Source organism: Meles meles, chromosome 3 (assembly GCF_922984935.1).
Source record: "Meles meles chromosome 3, mMelMel3.1 paternal haplotype, whole genome shotgun sequence".
Classification (NCBI taxonomy): Eukaryota; Metazoa; Chordata; class Mammalia; order Carnivora; family Mustelidae; genus Meles; species Meles meles.
Window position 1 is genome coordinate 157,158,478 of NC_060068.1, and position 17,036 is coordinate 157,175,513.

General features: G+C 43.4%; 1 protein-coding gene across 1 annotated transcript in view; it reads left to right on the forward strand.

Moving 5' to 3' along the window:
- The window catches only part of SLC45A2 (solute carrier family 45 member 2), a 33,505-nt gene that overhangs the window by 10,492 nt on the left and 5,977 nt on the right, over positions 1–17,036 (forward strand). The window contains exons 3-5 of the mRNA XM_046000722.1: positions 10,440–10,765; positions 16,056–16,199; positions 16,862–16,985. Coding sequence (XP_045856678.1) covers positions 10,440–10,765; positions 16,056–16,199; positions 16,862–16,985 — 594 coding nt within the window. The remainder of the gene's footprint in view (positions 1–10,439; positions 10,766–16,055; positions 16,200–16,861; positions 16,986–17,036) is intronic.

Genomic DNA, 17,036 nt, shown 5'->3' on the forward strand with positions numbered 1-17,036 from the left:
GGTTCATACTTTTGTCCAGATTCCCCTAAAACCTGAGCTCCAGAGAAAGATTGTATGCATAGTTTATTCGGGAAAGGATTTCAGAGTGTAGGGGTGAGGGAAGGGTGGAGCAGAGCAGACCAACCAACACAAGAAGCACTGTAGAGTTGGCCTTTGCTCTAGGTGACCGTCCTCCATCTCTCCAGGACTCTCTGGGGAGCCTAATGAAGTTCGTCTCAGAACTTTCTATTTGAGGGATCAAGAAGGGGGATTAATCCATTGGCTCCCATCTCCACTAGCCAAGGGTGGTCCCATGGATGTTAATCTCACTTGTGTGAGTGCTGACCCCAGCCTGAGTGTGGGTTCCCTCAGGTAAGGCGCTGTCCAGATGCACCTGAGCCAAGGTGGCCAAAGCTGGCTTACAACCGGTCCCTGCAGCAGCTGTTGGAGGAGGGCTGGGGTGCTGAGGGGACCTGCTGAATTGCACAAGGGCTGTCCTTGTGCACATACTGTGCACATACTTGCACATACTGTGCAAGCCAGTATGTAACTTCCAGTCCTGAGCCTTTTCTCTCTTAGCCTAGCTGCTTCGTGCTACTCAGTCACCACTAGAAGAGTTAAAGCTTTTCGCAAAGTGCTCAGCGATTAACCTTACAGTGAACTGAGCTGTTGTAACCCAGAGCTCAAATGTTAATTCTGCAGAGTTAAAGAAAGCTCAAGGTAATCACAAATGGCTCCAGAACCAGGCCAACTAATTACCTGACCTTGCAGTCATTTCTAATCCTTAAGAAAAGAAACAAGAGTCAGGTTTTTGTGCCATGTCAGGGGATGAGAAGTTTCAGGAATCTTATCTGAACTAGGGTAGCAATAGTTAATGCCTATGTTCAACTTGAGAAAATTGCCTTTGGGATAATTAAGGTGAATACTTTCATGGGAACCATTATTGCATTAGACATACTAGCACATGTTAGCAACTTTCGACAGGAACGCAAATAGCAAATTCAGTGCATTTGTCCACTGGCAAATACCCTACTCCAGTTCTCTGCATTTATGTCTTTAATGACATTAATGATGGAGAACAACAAGATTTCAGCATTGCCTTACTGCATTTTTTTTTTCCTACAGCATAGCTAATGCTCAGTAATGCAAAGCGTGGGGTAAATCTTTATGTCTGAAATGGATGTGAATCCCAGACCCCAAAAATTAAATTAACTTAATCGCTCCTGTGTTGAGCCTCATTGCCCCAGGATGGTGAAAATTTAGTCTCAGTTTAGAATGTTCTCCCAGGGCGCCTGGATGGCTCAGTCAGTTTAGTGTCTGCCTTCGGATCAGGTCATAATCACTTGGGATCAAGTCCCAAGTCAGGGTCCTTGCTCAGTGGGAAGTTTGCTTCTCTCTCTCCCTCTCTCTCAAATAAATACATAAAATAATAAAATCTTTAAAAAATAAAAAAAAGTATCTTCTCCCATCGCTTTCTCCAAGGTGGCTTCTAAGTTCTGGGGATTTAGAGTGCAAGGGTTTGGGGCAGTGAGTTCCTGAGTTTTGGGGTCTTCTGCTTGAGCTGGCATTTACTGAGATGTCTACTGTCCCACCGCATTTCCGTGCTCAAGGTGAAAGGGTCACAAATGAGTTAGTTATGTCTTATTCTCCTCTGTGAGGCCCCTGTAGAACCGCAGGCTTCTGGGCTCCCTCCCTGCCATTCTGCTCTTCCCTCCCCACACCAAGGTGAGGGGAACTCCCTGAGCTGCAAAGGGCTCTGTGCTTCTTGCTTTCTGCATCTGTAAGACAGAGAGAACATCGAGTTGATCGATTATTCATGGGTTTGTATTTGCAAATTCACTCAACAAAACTTCTGTGTCACATCCAAAGCAAAGCAGGTAGCTCATTCGCCGTCCTGTGTGAACAAGTGCGGGGATGAAGAGGGGCAGTTTGAGCCATTCCCTGCTGAGGTTGGTCAAGGTGACCTCTGACTTCCTGTCTGGTTTCTGACTTCCTGTTTGGCTTTCATATTGTAAATAAATGTCCTTTTCGTGGTGTATTTAGTGCCAAATCATTTGAATATTTGTCTTTTGTGTGTGTGTGTGATTTCAGGGTTTTAAATGGTCCCAAATGCAGCATTGAAGGGCTGTCTGGGGCTCAGAAGCACCAGAACAGTGTGATGAAGATATGGGGGTTAAGTTTTGTTCGGACATGACTTATAGCGCTGTTGCTCATGGGCTCAATGCTATGAAGCAACATTATCTATTAAATATCTTCAACATGAAGCACACATAAAAGCACGGTGTTGATGAGTTGATGAAAATGTTCGCAGTGACTTAGCCCCGTATATCCTCTCAGAACAGTTGTTTGCTACTTACTAATTCAGTGCTTGGGGTGACTTTTGAGGACACAACTGCCAGTAATAACAGCAGTCTACCGTAGTACCCTCTTCAAAGTGTTGTTGTGAGGATTGTGTGAGTCAACAGATGTCAAGTAATTAGAAGAGAGCCTGACACACACCATCAGCTCATCTATCCTTAACCACACCAAGCCATTTCTTCCTCGAGGTCTTATTGTCTTCCTGGAGTCTGCCTAGGAAATGAGGCATTGGTCCCTTCTCTTTGGGGATCCCCCCCAAGCCACTTGGGGGTGGTTCTGTTCCCCCCTCCCCACCCCCAGTACCAGTTAGGCCCTAAGAGCAGGAGGCAAAACCACCACTGCCTGAGGGATTCACCGGTACACATGCACCCATCAACAATACCTTGCTCTTGGATCACATTTTTTTTTTAGAGATTTTATTTATTTATTTGACACATTTTCCAACAAATCTTCCTTCTGTGCTTTTGGAGCCTAAGGGCTTTTGAAACTCCAAAGCAAGAAGACACAGTCTTGTTTCTCTGCTTTCTACTTTCATGTCCTTCCCCTATAACAATGATGAATCTTGGCTCAGCTTGAATGTAAAGGAAGAGCCCAGAGGGACAAGGACATAAGGAAATACCACAGGGAGGGGTGGGGCAATGAAAACAATGGCCAACACTTTAAATATATTATCTCCCCATGTTTTGGGAGAAAAGTTGCCTTGTAAAGCTGAAGAAATATCCAATTACTCATGTTTCCTGTCTTTGACCAGAGTACATATGTCTTCTTGGTTGATTTTCCTTTACTCTCAGCCTCCAAGAGGACAGGTCATGTCTGTCTTAATCATTGCTGTGTCCCCAGGGCCTCCCATGGTCCTTGGAGAGTGGATGCTCCATCAATTTCTATTGATAACTGGGCCCAAGGACACACACACACACACACACAGTAGCTAATACCTATTTGTTAACTCTCCAGGATGGGTGTGTATATGTTGGGGGAAGCTAGGAACCATATACCGAATTGAATACTTCCGTTGTTATTTTCTTAGCACATAGAATAGAGTCAGAATCACTGTCTCATGAACTCCATAGGAATTTGGGAGATTTTTAGTCAGATCTCTTGTTGAGGTGAAGTAGCCAGCAGAACACCATTAGCTCTCTTGACTCGAGCTATTTTGCCATCAGATCATGGATTGTTAAGCCACACGTCTGAAGCAGAAGGGAAATTCCAGGTACGTTGTAGACGCAGAGATCAATACAGACAAATTGTTTAGATTCCTTGGTCCGGAAACTCCCCAGATGCCCATTTTACCTAGTATAGTTGCGAGCTAAAGAGAAAGAACCCTGTTTCCATATGCTTGGACTTCTTCCAGGATGACCCTTGTTCAAGTCGTATTGTTAATTATGAAATGTAACATCTGTCCGTCAAGCCGTTCATTCTTCTGAGGCTGGTTATGGTCTGCTTCTGACAGCGTGGCCTGGTTCTGCGAAGGAGCCAGCTGGACCACTGTAAAGGCTCCTCATCGGACATTGGCTGATGTCCTCTAGATGTTCCAGCTTACGGTTTGGGTTTGGCCAATATCCTGGTGATTAATCCCAGAGGCCCCAGTGAGACTGACGCTGGCAGAGAGAGAAATGCTGTCTGGATGCCGATGTGGGAGTTGGTATTGGCCTTTGTTGCAGCTGACTTGGCTTTGTCTTGGAGACTGTCTTTGAAGATAAAATCCTTAGCTTAAGCAGAGGCAGCAGAAAGGAAAGCTTTCAGTGAATCCCTACAGCCCTCTGCTGGCCTTTGTCATATCTGAGGGTGTTTCTATCCAGTTTTAATATGGTGCCTACTGAGTAATTACCCCAATGGCCCACTCTTCCTTCAGGACACATTTTGTTGTAACATTTAGCTACATCCTACAATAGCTTTGGAACAAATGAAACAGTTTTGCCTGTTTTGTTTTTTCCCCCTCCCTAAGAAAAGAGAGGATCCGAAATTCTCTAAATTACTGGAAGCAGGTGTCTGAATTTTGCTCAACAAATTATCGAGGGAACTGACAGGGAAGACATAAAGAATGGTTTCCCCACGTTCCTGCAGGTTGTGTCTCTGTGTGTGTGTGTGTGTGTGTGTGTGTGTGTGTGTGTGTGATTAGCCAAAGAAAAAGTGTTAGGTTAGATATAAATCTGGTTAACTTTCTAGAGGGCAGTAAAACTATAACTCCCCTGTCATGTTTTTTGGGATAATTCCTCTATCAGGCTACAAAACCATAATCAAATCGTAGAACCCTAATAATGTCTGCAAATTAATCTCAATTTTACACAACTGCCCATCATTGTACTTGGTCAGTTTTGCACTGTTGGTCAAATATCCTCTGACGACAAAGTCCCGTTCCCTGAGAACGTCAGGTAAGGGTGGAGCAGGGTTGATTAGAACCTGCTCCCTGGGGGTGCCTGGGTGGCTCAGTCGTTAAGCGCCTGCCTTCAGCTCAGGTCATGGTCTCAGGGTCCTGGGATGGAGCCCCGCATCAGGCTCTCTGCTCAGCGGGGAGCCTACTTCTTTTCTTCCTGCTGCTCCCCCTGCTTTGTGCTCTCTCTCTCTCACAAATAAATAAATAAAAACTAAAAAAAGAAAGAAAGAAGAAAGAAAGAAAGAAAGAAAGAAAGAAAGAAAGAAAGAAAGAAAGAAAGAAAAAGAAAGGAAGAAGGAAGGAAGGAAGGAACTTCTCGCTTACCCGCCTACGCAGAGTGATGTTTAGACTGGCCACACTGGCAACCCTGGGGAGCTTGGAAAGACCATACTCTGAATCTTTAAAACCAGAACCTGTGCTATAGATTCAGTGTTTGCCCTCAAAATGTATATGTGAACCCCCTAACCCGCAATGTGATGGGGTCAGGAGGTGGAGCCTGTAGCAGGCGGTTAGGTCACGAGGCCTCCTGAGTGGGATTAGCGCGCCTCACCAGATACCTCGTCTGCTGACACCACAGTTGTCATACCCAGCCAACACACCTGGGAGAAATAACTCTTTGTTGTTTAGAAGCCACCCGGCTTATGGCATTCTTGTTACATAAACCCAAACAGACCAAGGCATGCTGCATTTTAACAAGATGTCCATATGATCCATGCACACATTAAGGTTTAAGAAGCACTGCTCTAGACTGACATATTTTTTAAATCAGGCACTTACCGTTGTTACTCTTTCCAGGTTTGGGATACATTTTCCTTCCACTATACTTCCCACTTGCCCTGCTTGGTCAGTGGTAGGCCTGGCTCAGCCCCCAGAAAGATCCCTGGATTCTAATCACTGGGCAGATTGTCCCCCTGATGCAATAGTCCTCTCCCACTTCTGGGGAAGGCTTTGGAGTCAGGGTTTCTGGAACAAGTCTAGAGGGCCCTCGGTTTGGGCCCTGGTTCCGCCACCATCTGTGCCGACGAGGTACGTGCATTGTCATGTTAGCAGTCACAAAACTCATGTGAGGGAGTTTCACCACCCCCAGAAGAACACGGTGGGGCAGGAGGGGATTGAAATCAGGGAAAATTCCAAATCCCTTCTTCCCATGCTGTCCCCTGTTACTTAGCCACTGTAAACCATTGGCTTTCAGATCAAATTCAACCAGACGAGTTCGGAACAGCCTTCTACCTCTAATATCTTTGATATACTGAACTCTTACGAACTTCATTGCTAATCAAGAGGAATCCTATAATAATTATTAATAATCAACATCATCTTGGTACTATTAACTAGGTGCCAGAAACAAACTCTTCAGAACTCCTCTATACTCTGAGTACCCAGGTCACAGTTCTAGCATCATTTTCTTTGATTTCTTTTAAGATTTTCTTTATTTATTTGAGATAGAGAGAGAACAGGAGCAGGGGGAGGGGCAGAGGGAGAGGGAGAAACAGATTCTCCACTGAGCATGGAGCCCAATGTGGGGCTCACTCCCAGGATCCTGAGATCATGACCTGAGCCAAAGGCAGACACATAACCAATTGAGCCACCCAGGTGCCCCTCTAGCATCATTTATTACAGTTTTTTTTCTTTAAAGATTTCATTTATTTATTTAACAGAGAGAAAGATCACAAGTAGGAAGAGAAGCAGGCAGAAAGAGTGGGGGAAACAGGCTCCCCGCTGAGCAGAGACCCCAATGTGGGGCTTGATCCCAGGACCCTGGAATCATGACCTGAGCCGAAGGCAGAGGCTTAACCCACTAAGCCACTCAGGCCCCCAGTTTGTTTTTTCTTAAGTAGCTGTTTAGGGGCCCCTGGGTGGCTCAGTGGGTTAAGCCTCTGCCCTTGGCTCAGATAATGATTTCAGTGTCCTGAGATCGAGCCCCACATCAGGCTCTTTCTGCTCAGCGGGAGCCTGCTTTCCCCTCTCTCTCTGCCTGCCTCTCTGTCTACTTGTGATCTCTCTCTCTGTCAAATAAATGAATACAATCTTTAAAAAAATAAATAAAGTAGCTGCTTACTTACCTGCTTCTTTCACTTTGAACTGCCTTCTGGGGAGGAATGAAATGGGTGCTGTGTCTCTTCTACATCTGCATGCGCAGAAGCTCGGAGAGTCCTTCACATCTATTTAGTGCTCAACAATATTTAGTGAAGTACGCTAAGCCAGCAGACATCAAAATAGACTAGGAAACCTTCCAGTTGTAGGACTAGATCCTTCTAGTCAGTACTGAACATGAATTCATCATTAGATTTATGCCTGTATATTTACATCCATAAAATAAAGCCACCATTCTATTGCACAGTGGAGGATTCATCTCACATATAAGTATTTCTAAATGGGCAGGGGTCTTTTACTCTACATTTCCCTTACTTGGTGGGATGGTAGCTGAGAAGGGAAGAGGCATAAGTGACAGGAGAACTAAATGACATTTTGACAACCATTGATCTGGTAATGAATGATGAACAGTTTAAAAAAAAAAAGAATGTGTAAGTTTTCACTGGATTACTTTAGGTCAGGGGTTTTCAACCAGGGGCCATTTTGTCCCCCCACAGGACATTAGGCAATGTCTAGATGCATTTTTGGTTATCAGGCTGGTGGAGGAGTTGTTACTGGCATCTGGTGGGGAGAGCCCAGAGATGCTGCAGACCACCCTATAGTGCACAGAACAGCCCTTCACAACCAAGAATCCTTCAGCCCCCAATGTCTGGGGTGCGGAAATTGGGAAATCCTGATTTAGATAGACCCTCAAATAGTGCTGGGAATTTAGTACATCTTAATTGGTTGATTGCTTGGCTCAGCCCAGTACCTCTGACACCCTGGACGTCTCCACTATGAGATAAAGAGTCATTGTCTGATAATGATTCTGAGGCACCACAAGTCCCAGAGAGGTCCTCCAAATCACAGCCAGGTGTGGCTGGCTCAGTGGCCTCTCCTTCCTCCCACAGCCTGGGACCCACCATTCAGGTCAGGTCCCCACATGTGTCTTATCTGTTTATGATATGACCATCATCCATAGTTAGACCATATATTTCTGTTGGCAGAAGACATGTATTTTTGACCTCATTGCACCCAGTCTGCCACCGTCTCCCATAGTTCTGTCTTAAAATGCCTTGGCACTCAGGGCACGACAACGATGCTTTATTTTTGAAATTCATTGGTTAACAATTAAATAGTTGGTCGCCTGTCAACCCACGGAATGGGAGAAGATATTTGCAAATGACAGTATAGACAAAGGGTTGATATCCAGGATCTATAAAGAACTCCTCAAACTCAACACACACAAAACAGATAATCATATCAAAAAATGGGCAGAAGATATGAACAGACACTTCTCCAATGAAGACATACAAATGACTATCAGACACATGAAAAAATGCTCATCATCACTAGCCATCAGGGAGATTCAAATTAAAACCACATTGAGATACCACCTGACACCAGTTAGAATGGCCAAAATTAGCAAGACAGGAAACAACGTGTGTTGGAGAGGATGTGGAGAAAGGGGAACCCTCTTACACTGTTGGTGGGAATGCAAGTTGGTGCAGCCACTCTGGAGAACAGTGTGGAGATTCCTCAAGAAATTAAAAATAGAGCTTCCCTATGGCCCTGCAATTGCACTGCTGGGTGTTTACCCCAAAGATACAGATGTAGTGAAAGGAAGAGCCATCTGTATCCCAATGTTTATAGCAGCAATGGTTATGGTCACCAAACTGTGGAAAGAACCAAGATGCCCTTCAACGGATGAATGGATAAGGAAGATGTGGTGCATATACACGATGGAGTATTATGCCTCCATCAGAAAGGATGAATACCCAACTTTTGTAGCAACATGGACGGGACTGGAAGAGATTATACTGAGCGAAATAAGTCAAGCAGAGAGAGTCAAGTATCATATGGTTTCACTTATTTGTGGAGCATAACAAAGAACATGGAGGACATTGGGAGATGCAGAGGAGAAGGGAGTTGAGGGAAATTGGAAGGGGAGATGAACCATGAGAGACTATGGACTCTGAAAAACAACCGGAGGGTTTTGAATGGGCGGGGGGGGGGGGGCGGTGGGAGGTTGGGGAACCAGGTGGTGGGTAATAGGGAGGGCACGTATTGCATGGAGCATTGGGTATGGTGCAAAAACAATGAATACTGTTATGCTGAAAAGAAATAAAAAAAAAATAGTTGGTCGCCTGTAAATATCCTCTGCAGTAAATTGCAACTAACCAGAATGTCACGTGACCACAATCGCCCATTCTTCCACCATTCGAGATAAATTAGGAGTCATGGTATTTGACATTGACATTTGTGTTCCCGGGGTCAGGGTTTATGTTGGATGTTTAGGGTTAGAGTTAGAGAAGCCCTTAAGTTCCCTTTTCTTCCTTGATTCCCTGGCTTGTGAGGGTACTGTCTTTATCTGGGAAATAAAATTGAGACTTCACTGGCACAAGAAAAACAAAAACAAAAACAAAGTTTTTCTGTCCAGGTGGCTGTCTGTGTTTGGGAAGGCATGAGGGGTGGTTGACATGGAAAGGTTGACAGGGTGATCGGCCCTACATAAGTTTGTGGCACAGGTAGGCAGTGTGTCTGGCATCCATCTCCTTACTTCCCCCGGCACCCTCCCATCCCCAGATGTGCCCCCCACCTTGAGTTTTTCAGAACCACTGACACCTGCCACCATCTGAAGAGGACTTAACTCCTTTGTCGTTGGGTAATACAGTGTCTTGCCCGGGTCAGGGGCTCTTGTGTTTCAAAGTCCAGAAAGAAGGAATCACTACTAATAGGATTTCAAATATTAGACCATTAGAGGGCAGGATTGATTTGGGGAAGTCCTTCCTCACTGTTCCTTAAATCACACTGTCTTTAGCAAAAGCAGGTAAAAAGAGCAATGGAAAGAGTTCTAATCAGCATCCCGTCCTGCGAGAAGACAATACGATTTTTAAAATTCATATTTTGCCTTTTGTTATTTATTCTGTGGCTATCCACTGGGAAAAAAAAGTACCTTTAGCTTCAAATAGAGGAAAGAAGGCAGAGTCCAAAGATGTTTGATCTTGGCAAACCTGCGCCACGCTAAGAAGCTTATTAACAGATAAATGCCAATACAAATAATTTTACTGCAGTCAGAGGTCGGTTTTCCCTAAAGCTCTTTAAGGGCAGGACTTTTAGTTCCGAAGCAGTTTAGAGTGTGCAGTTTAGAAAGGCCACAGGATTTCTGATGGTGGCAATATTTGTGTCTGGTACTAGTCCATTTTCCAATCAATCCTGATTTAGATAGACCCTCAAATAGTTCTGGGAATTTAGTACATCTTTATTGGTTGATTGCTCAGCTCAGCCCATGATCTCTGACACCCTGGGCATCTCCAAGATGAGATAAAGAGAGTCATTGTCTGATGAAGATCCTGCGGCACAAGTCCCAGAACAGCCCTCTGAATCACAACCAAGTGTGGCTCTTCTATCATTACTAACCCCACGTTTTGAGTGAGGAAGGCCAAGGGCACAACAAGCACATGCCAGAACTAAGCTTGAACCCAAGTTTTGTGGTTGCAGATATCTTGGCCTCCTGATGTGTTAACTCTGTCATAACCAGGTGCCTCTGCTGTCCTCAGAGAGCTTTCCCACGGAAGGGCGGGGGGTCTCTGGATACCATGAAAAGAGAAGATGGTTTGCTAACTATGCTAACACAGTTTTTCTTGCTTTCTAGGTTTTGGAGGTGCCCTGGGTTACCTTTTGGGTGGCATCGACTGGGCTCATCTGGAGATAGGAAGAGCACTGGGCACAGAATTCCAGGTCATGTTCTTCTTCTCCGCCTTGGTGCTCACTCTGTGTTTTATTATTCATCTCTGCAGTATCCCTGAAGCCCCACTTAAAGATGTTACACAGGACATATCCCCACAGCAAGCCCCCCAGGATTTTGCATTGTCATCAGACAAAATGTACCAGTATGGGTCTATTGAGAAAGTCAAAAATGGTTCTGTAAACCCAGAACTGGCATTGCAGGGAGGAAAAAATAAAAATTCTGCTGGACAGGTAAGAGGCAAATTCTTTTTTTCTTTACTCAGGGAAAATATCCTTGTTCTTACTCCTCCTTCTTCTCCTCCTACAATTCTTCCTCCTCCTCCTCCTCCTCCTCCTCTTCTTCTTCTTCTTTTTTAACCATTCTTTGTTTTGTTTGCTTATTTGATGTGAAAAGTTTAATGTGAAATCTAACCGAATCCTCCAATCCCCTATAGCTCTTATCCCTTTGAATTAAAACTTTAAAAATGTGTTCATTTTCCTCTGGTCTTCCTCTGACTCTTTTCAGTGCATCAAAGTAGGGAAGATGATGAAGCCAGTTCCAAAATGTCAGACCATAAGAGAAAACCATCTTTAGGCCTCAGGAAATAGCTTGATTTCTTAGGTTGGGACTATAAATTTGTCCCTCCAAATGAATGCATCCCTGGGTTGGTAACTGGGTTGGGCATGTTGAATTTGTAATTCATGAGTTGATTAAATATTTCTTTTAGGCCATTTTCAGTGAACTGGTCAGTGAATTAATCAGTTTAAAAATTTTAAAAAAACTCTACTAAATTACAGAGAAATGGAACTAGATTAAGGGGAAGTGTCAGAGAGAAGAGGCTAGAACTATGCTGACCAATACATTGGCTTCTTGTCCCATACGGCTACTTAAGTTTAAATTAATTAAAATGGAATAAATTAAAATGTCAGGTCCTTAGTTGTGTTAGCCACATTTCAAATGCTTAAGAACCCCTTGGGGCTAGGAACTACAGTCCAAGACAGTGCAGATATAGAACATTTCCATCATTGTAGAAAGTTCTGTTGGACAACACTGATGTACAGTTGCTTCCTCCTTCAAGCTGAGTTTAATGGCACTACGTCAGCTATATAAGCACAAAGGATGCCCTCACTGGCAAAGAGGTTGTAGAAGACCTAGGTTTAAATCTTGATTCCTCTAGCTGACTGGCCTGTGTTATTCATTCAACAACTACCAGGCATTTGCTGTAAAGAGCCTAAAGATTAAGAGTGTATGGGGCACCTCGGTGGCCCAGGCAGTTAAGTGTCCAATTCTTGATTTGGGCTTAGGTCATGATCTCAGGTTGGTGAGATCAAGCCCCTCATTGGCATCAGGCTCTGCTCTGAGCATGGTGCCTGCTTAAGAGTCTCTCTCTCCCTCTCCCTCTGCCCCTACCCCCATGCTTGCAGGCACTCTCTAAGAAAAAAAAAAATTTTAAAAATAAAGAGCATAGGTGTTCAAATCCTGCCTCTACCACTTCTGGAATGCATGACCTTGAGCATTTACATTTCTGTAAAATGAGAAAGTCATTCTATTTACCTACAAATATTTTGTGCTGATTCTATGGTTTAAGTCATGCAAAACTTACTTAGAGTGGTTCCTACCACATAGCAAGGTGTTAGCTACAAGCGCCTATTATGAGCCTGTCAGAACGCTGAGCTCCTCACACACCAACAGGGAATAGACTTAATCTGTGCTCCAACAGAACTTTCATACAAGCTCAGTGAGTCTCTGTGAGTTCAACTTCTCTTGATGGGTTGGCCTATTTTCCAGGAATATTGGGTTGTTCAACTAAGATAAAGCATGTAAAGGTGTTTTTTAAGCTTTATACGACTATAAAAACATATTATAGTCATTATTTAGTCAACACACTACTTCGGGTACCAAATATATATAGGGCATTACTTGGTATTTAGGGATCATAAAATTGACTAATCTCTGCTCCCTATGCTGAAAGACTTACAGCCCTAACAGAGGGCATAATAAGCCATTTATACCATTACTTACTTTGCAAGGTGGAATATAACACTTTCCAAAATGAGGGTGGCGGTGCAGTTGGAGAACTGGGACTAATTTTTTTTCAATGGCAAGAGGAAGCCTGAATTCTTTCAGTATTCAAACTGGATCCCATAAAATTCATCTGCAGTTCCTCCGCATTTCATTATTGCTTACTTCAACCTTTCAGCGGTCTCCTTCTGAGTGCACTCTCATGAAGTTCTCCTCCCCGCTCTCGGCTCTGTGCATTTTTCACATATAAATCTACCACCACTCAGCCTCCAGTTGACAAAGGTGCACGATACATGCAGTAGAGCAACTCCCAAGGGCCCTGGGCCATGGAGAGGGCTTCTCTAAGGGAACTGATGAGTCCCAGAATAAAATGCCTGCTGAATGTTCCTTCTGAGTGGAAATACCCAAAGGGTTTGAAACACTAGACACAATTTGAAAGCTCATATTTGTTTTTTGATAAAAGGGGAAGTTAGATTAACAATGAAAGTAGGATGAAAATTACGTCTAAGGCAGAAGCATAAATTAGTATTTGGAAAGAGGATGAATACTTGCTGGCCACATTCACTTTTTAGAATTTTTGCATTTTTGGAATGAAAAGAAGGAAAGGCATGAAACTCAGGCTATTGCTGTTTAAAGATTTTATTTCTTTACACCCAGCACGAGGCTTAAACCTATAACCCTGAGAACAAGAGTTGTGTGCTTTACCAACTGCACCAGCCATGAACCCCTGTTTTTTGTTCTCTATCCTTAGCTTCTTCCTATGGTCGAATAAAAAGTAATAATCCTGCATTGAGTTTCTTTTTCAGTCAGCATTTATTTTGACAGTTACTATATTTTACATGCAAAAAGTTATTTTTCCTAATTCCAAAGGAATGTCTGTGCTTTTCAAATACTGACTAGGTACAGTTGTCTCCAGTTATCTAAAGTTTCACTTTCCACATTTCGGTTACCTGTGGTCAACTGCCATTTGGAAGGAGATGACCCTTTTGATTTATCATCAGAAGGTCAATAGTGGGGACGCCTGGGTGGCTCAGTGGGTTAAGCCTCTGCCTTTGGCTCAGGTCATAATCTCAGGGTCATGGGATCAAGCCCCGCTTCGGGCTCTCTGCTCAATGGGGAGCCTGCTTCCCCCCCTCTCTCTATCTGCCGCTCTGCCTACTGTTGATCTCTCTCTCTGCCTGTCAAATAAATAAATGAAATCTTTTTAAAAAAAGGTCAATAGTAGCCTAATGGTATGTCATCCACCTCATTTCATCTCATTCCATAGAAGTCTTCTATCATCTCACGTCATCACAGGAAGAAGATGAAGAAGAACAGTTGGTACAACACAATGATGTATTTTAGGAGGGAGAGACCACACTCACAACTTTTATTATAGTATATTGTCATAATTGTTCTGTTTTGCTATTAGTTATCGTTGTTAATCTCTGACTGTGTCTAATTTATAAATTAAACCTTATTGTTAGTATGTGTACATATGAAAAACATAGTCTATCTAGGGTTTGATACCCCAGTGGGGGTCTTGCAAGGTATTCCCCATGGATATGAGTGGGAATGACTGTGTAAGATCATTTATTTATTTAACCTATAGGCAGACTATGCCAATAGGTTAAATACTAAAAATTTGACAAATTAAAAAATCAATTTACATAACAAATCTATAATAAGTAAATGTATTTTTCCACAATAAATATTGAAGAGGGGCACCTGGGTGGCTCAGTGGGTTAAAGCCTCTGCCTTCGGCCCAGGTCATGGTCCCAGGGTCCTGGGATCGAGCCCCACATCAGGCTCTCTGCTCAGCGGGGAGCCTGCTTCCCCTCCTCTCTCTCTGGTTGCCTCTCTGCCTACTTGTGATCTCTGTCTGTCAAATAAATAAATAAAATCTTAAAAAAAAATTGAAGGGAAAGGTATTGTTACATAAAGTTAAGAGTTATAAAACAATATGTTGTTATAGTTAAAATAGAAATTCCCAGGAGACTACCTTATAAATAAACTAACCAGGACTCAATTTCATTATGTCAAGACTCATAATAAATAAAGATCTGACAAGAAAGACCTAATCCCCCACCATGATTGATGATTATAGTCTCAGTGTCTTAATATTCCCAACGTTTCTTTCTTCTGTTATAAAACAAGATGCTAAAAGCTCTTTTATTCTTTGTATTTCAAAACAGTTGTGTCAATAGTTCAACATTTCTCATTTTCTCAAGGTTTCTGATGCAAAACAAACAAACAAACAAAAAAAAACAGTGTAGCCTCTGGTTTCAACACAATTTAAGTCTAAATTAAAGAATGTGGATATGTGTATTCATTGTGTGTGTATATGTGTGTGTGTGTGTGTATTCTATATTGTCTTCGCCTCTGACTCCATAAAGGGCTCATTTACATGTGCTGGCTCATGGCAGGATCCAGAAAAAAATAAACTGGAAAGAGGGACCTGAGCAAGAGCAGGGAGCTGCTTGGCTCTCTGTATTAGTTTTCTGTTGCTACCTAGCAAATGACCTAGAAAATCACCTCAAGCAGATTAAAAGCATATTTAATCTACAAAAAATTGTAGATTTTTTGTAGATTAAACTCCAGCAGATTAAAAGCATATTTAATCTACAAAAAATTGTAGATTTTTTGTAGATTAAACTCCACCGGGTTCTCTGCTTAGGGTGTCACAAGCTGAAATCAAGTTGTTGATGGAAGTGCATTCTCATCTGGAGGCTCAACTGGGGAAGAATCGGCTTCTGAGCTCATTCAGGTAGAACCCAGCTCCTTGTGGTTGTAGGACTGAGGGGCTTGGTTTTTTTGCTGGCTGATGGCCAGGAGTCACTCTCATCTCCTGGAGTTTACTCTAAGGTCCCTTCCATAGGGTCCTTCCATTGGGTCTCTTCCACCTTTAAAGCCAGTAACTCTTGTGCTTTGAAATTCTCTAACTTCCTCTTTTGCTCCCACCTACAGAAAATTCTCTGCTTTTTAAAGGACTCATGTGATCCGGTTAGAGTACCCAGATAATCTCCCTTTTAATTAACTCAAAGTCAAGAAATTAGTAACCTCAATTATATCTGCAAAATCCCTCTTCCATGTAACATAACATAACACCAGCGGACAGAGTTCATGGGGCCATCTTAGAATTCAGTCTAACACACTTTCAGACTCAGGAAATCTGGAATTATAATCATCCAAAGGCTAGCTTGGATCTGTGAGCTCTGTCCTTATGTAGTGGTTTTGTCATTCAAAGACAGGATGTTAGATATTTGTTCCACCTTGGCCCAAGACAAGTTCCATTTGCAGTCCCTTTACCCTTAAGTCTCCAAAGCTTTATTCAGGGCCTGAAACTGCTCAGTATCCACACATACTTAACAGAACACTTCCTATAAGACCTCTCCATGGAAACCTTGGTGCTGTGCCCAGAAAGTGTGATTCTGTGGGGGTAATCGACTGACAGATGAGAAACATGACTGTGTGCTCTGGCTCACACAGCTGGCTGCACGTCTGCCCTGAAGTTCACACCAGTTTCATGTTTTATTCCAGTCTAGGAAAGCGATGACCATGAAGTCACTGCTGAGGGCGCTGGTGAACATGCCTCCCCACTACCGCTGCCTTTGCATCAGCCACTTCATTGGATGGACCGCCTTCCTGTCTAACATGCTCTTCTTCACAGATTTCATGGGCCAGGTAATAAACATGTTTGTGCAAAGACTCATTGACTTGCACATCACTCCCTTGTTCAGTACTTGTCGAGTTTCTTCTGGGTTCACCCCTAGGATGGGCACAGTGAGAGTATAAGAAAGAGTACCTTCAAAGAACTGTCTTACAGACAGGAACTGGAGACAATTTACTGCACCCAAGACATCTCTATGGGACCAGTACTTGATCAAATACAGCAGACAGGGAAGAATCAGTGTGAACTGCAGCTTCTTGGCAGGCTCAACAAAGAAGGTTCAGTATGATCCAGGCCTTGAAAGGTGAATAGGAGCTAGACAGAGAAGAGGAAGAAAACATTCTAAGCAGGAATAGGAATGGCACGTGTGGAGATCAGTCAGAAGCCTGCTGGCTGAACTGGAAGAAGGGTGTCAGGATTGCCTAAGTCAGGCAGGAGCCAGGTGTTAGGGAGAAGAAAGGGTCTTAATGATCCGGGGAAATGCTGCTTAGAGTTGATGGCATTAGGACTTCCTGAAGTTCCTTGAGTAGAAGTGTAAGAGGATGAGAGGGGTGATACGATTGTGGGAGAGTGAGCTCTGTGTCCTGGGAAGCTGTACAGGGATGGAGAAGGAGCACAAAAGGGAGTCCCTACCACAGTGCATTTGTATCTCAACGTTCCCAAATCTCTCTTTCAGATTGTGTACCATGGGGACCCCTACAGCGCACACAACTCCACAGAGTTTCTCGTCTATGAAAGAGGGGTCGAGGTTGGATGTTGGGGCTTGTGCATCAATGCCGTGTTTTCCTCGTTTTATTCTTGTAAGTCTCTTCCTCCTGAAAGTATCTTCCAGAGGGCTCTGGTCTAGCAGA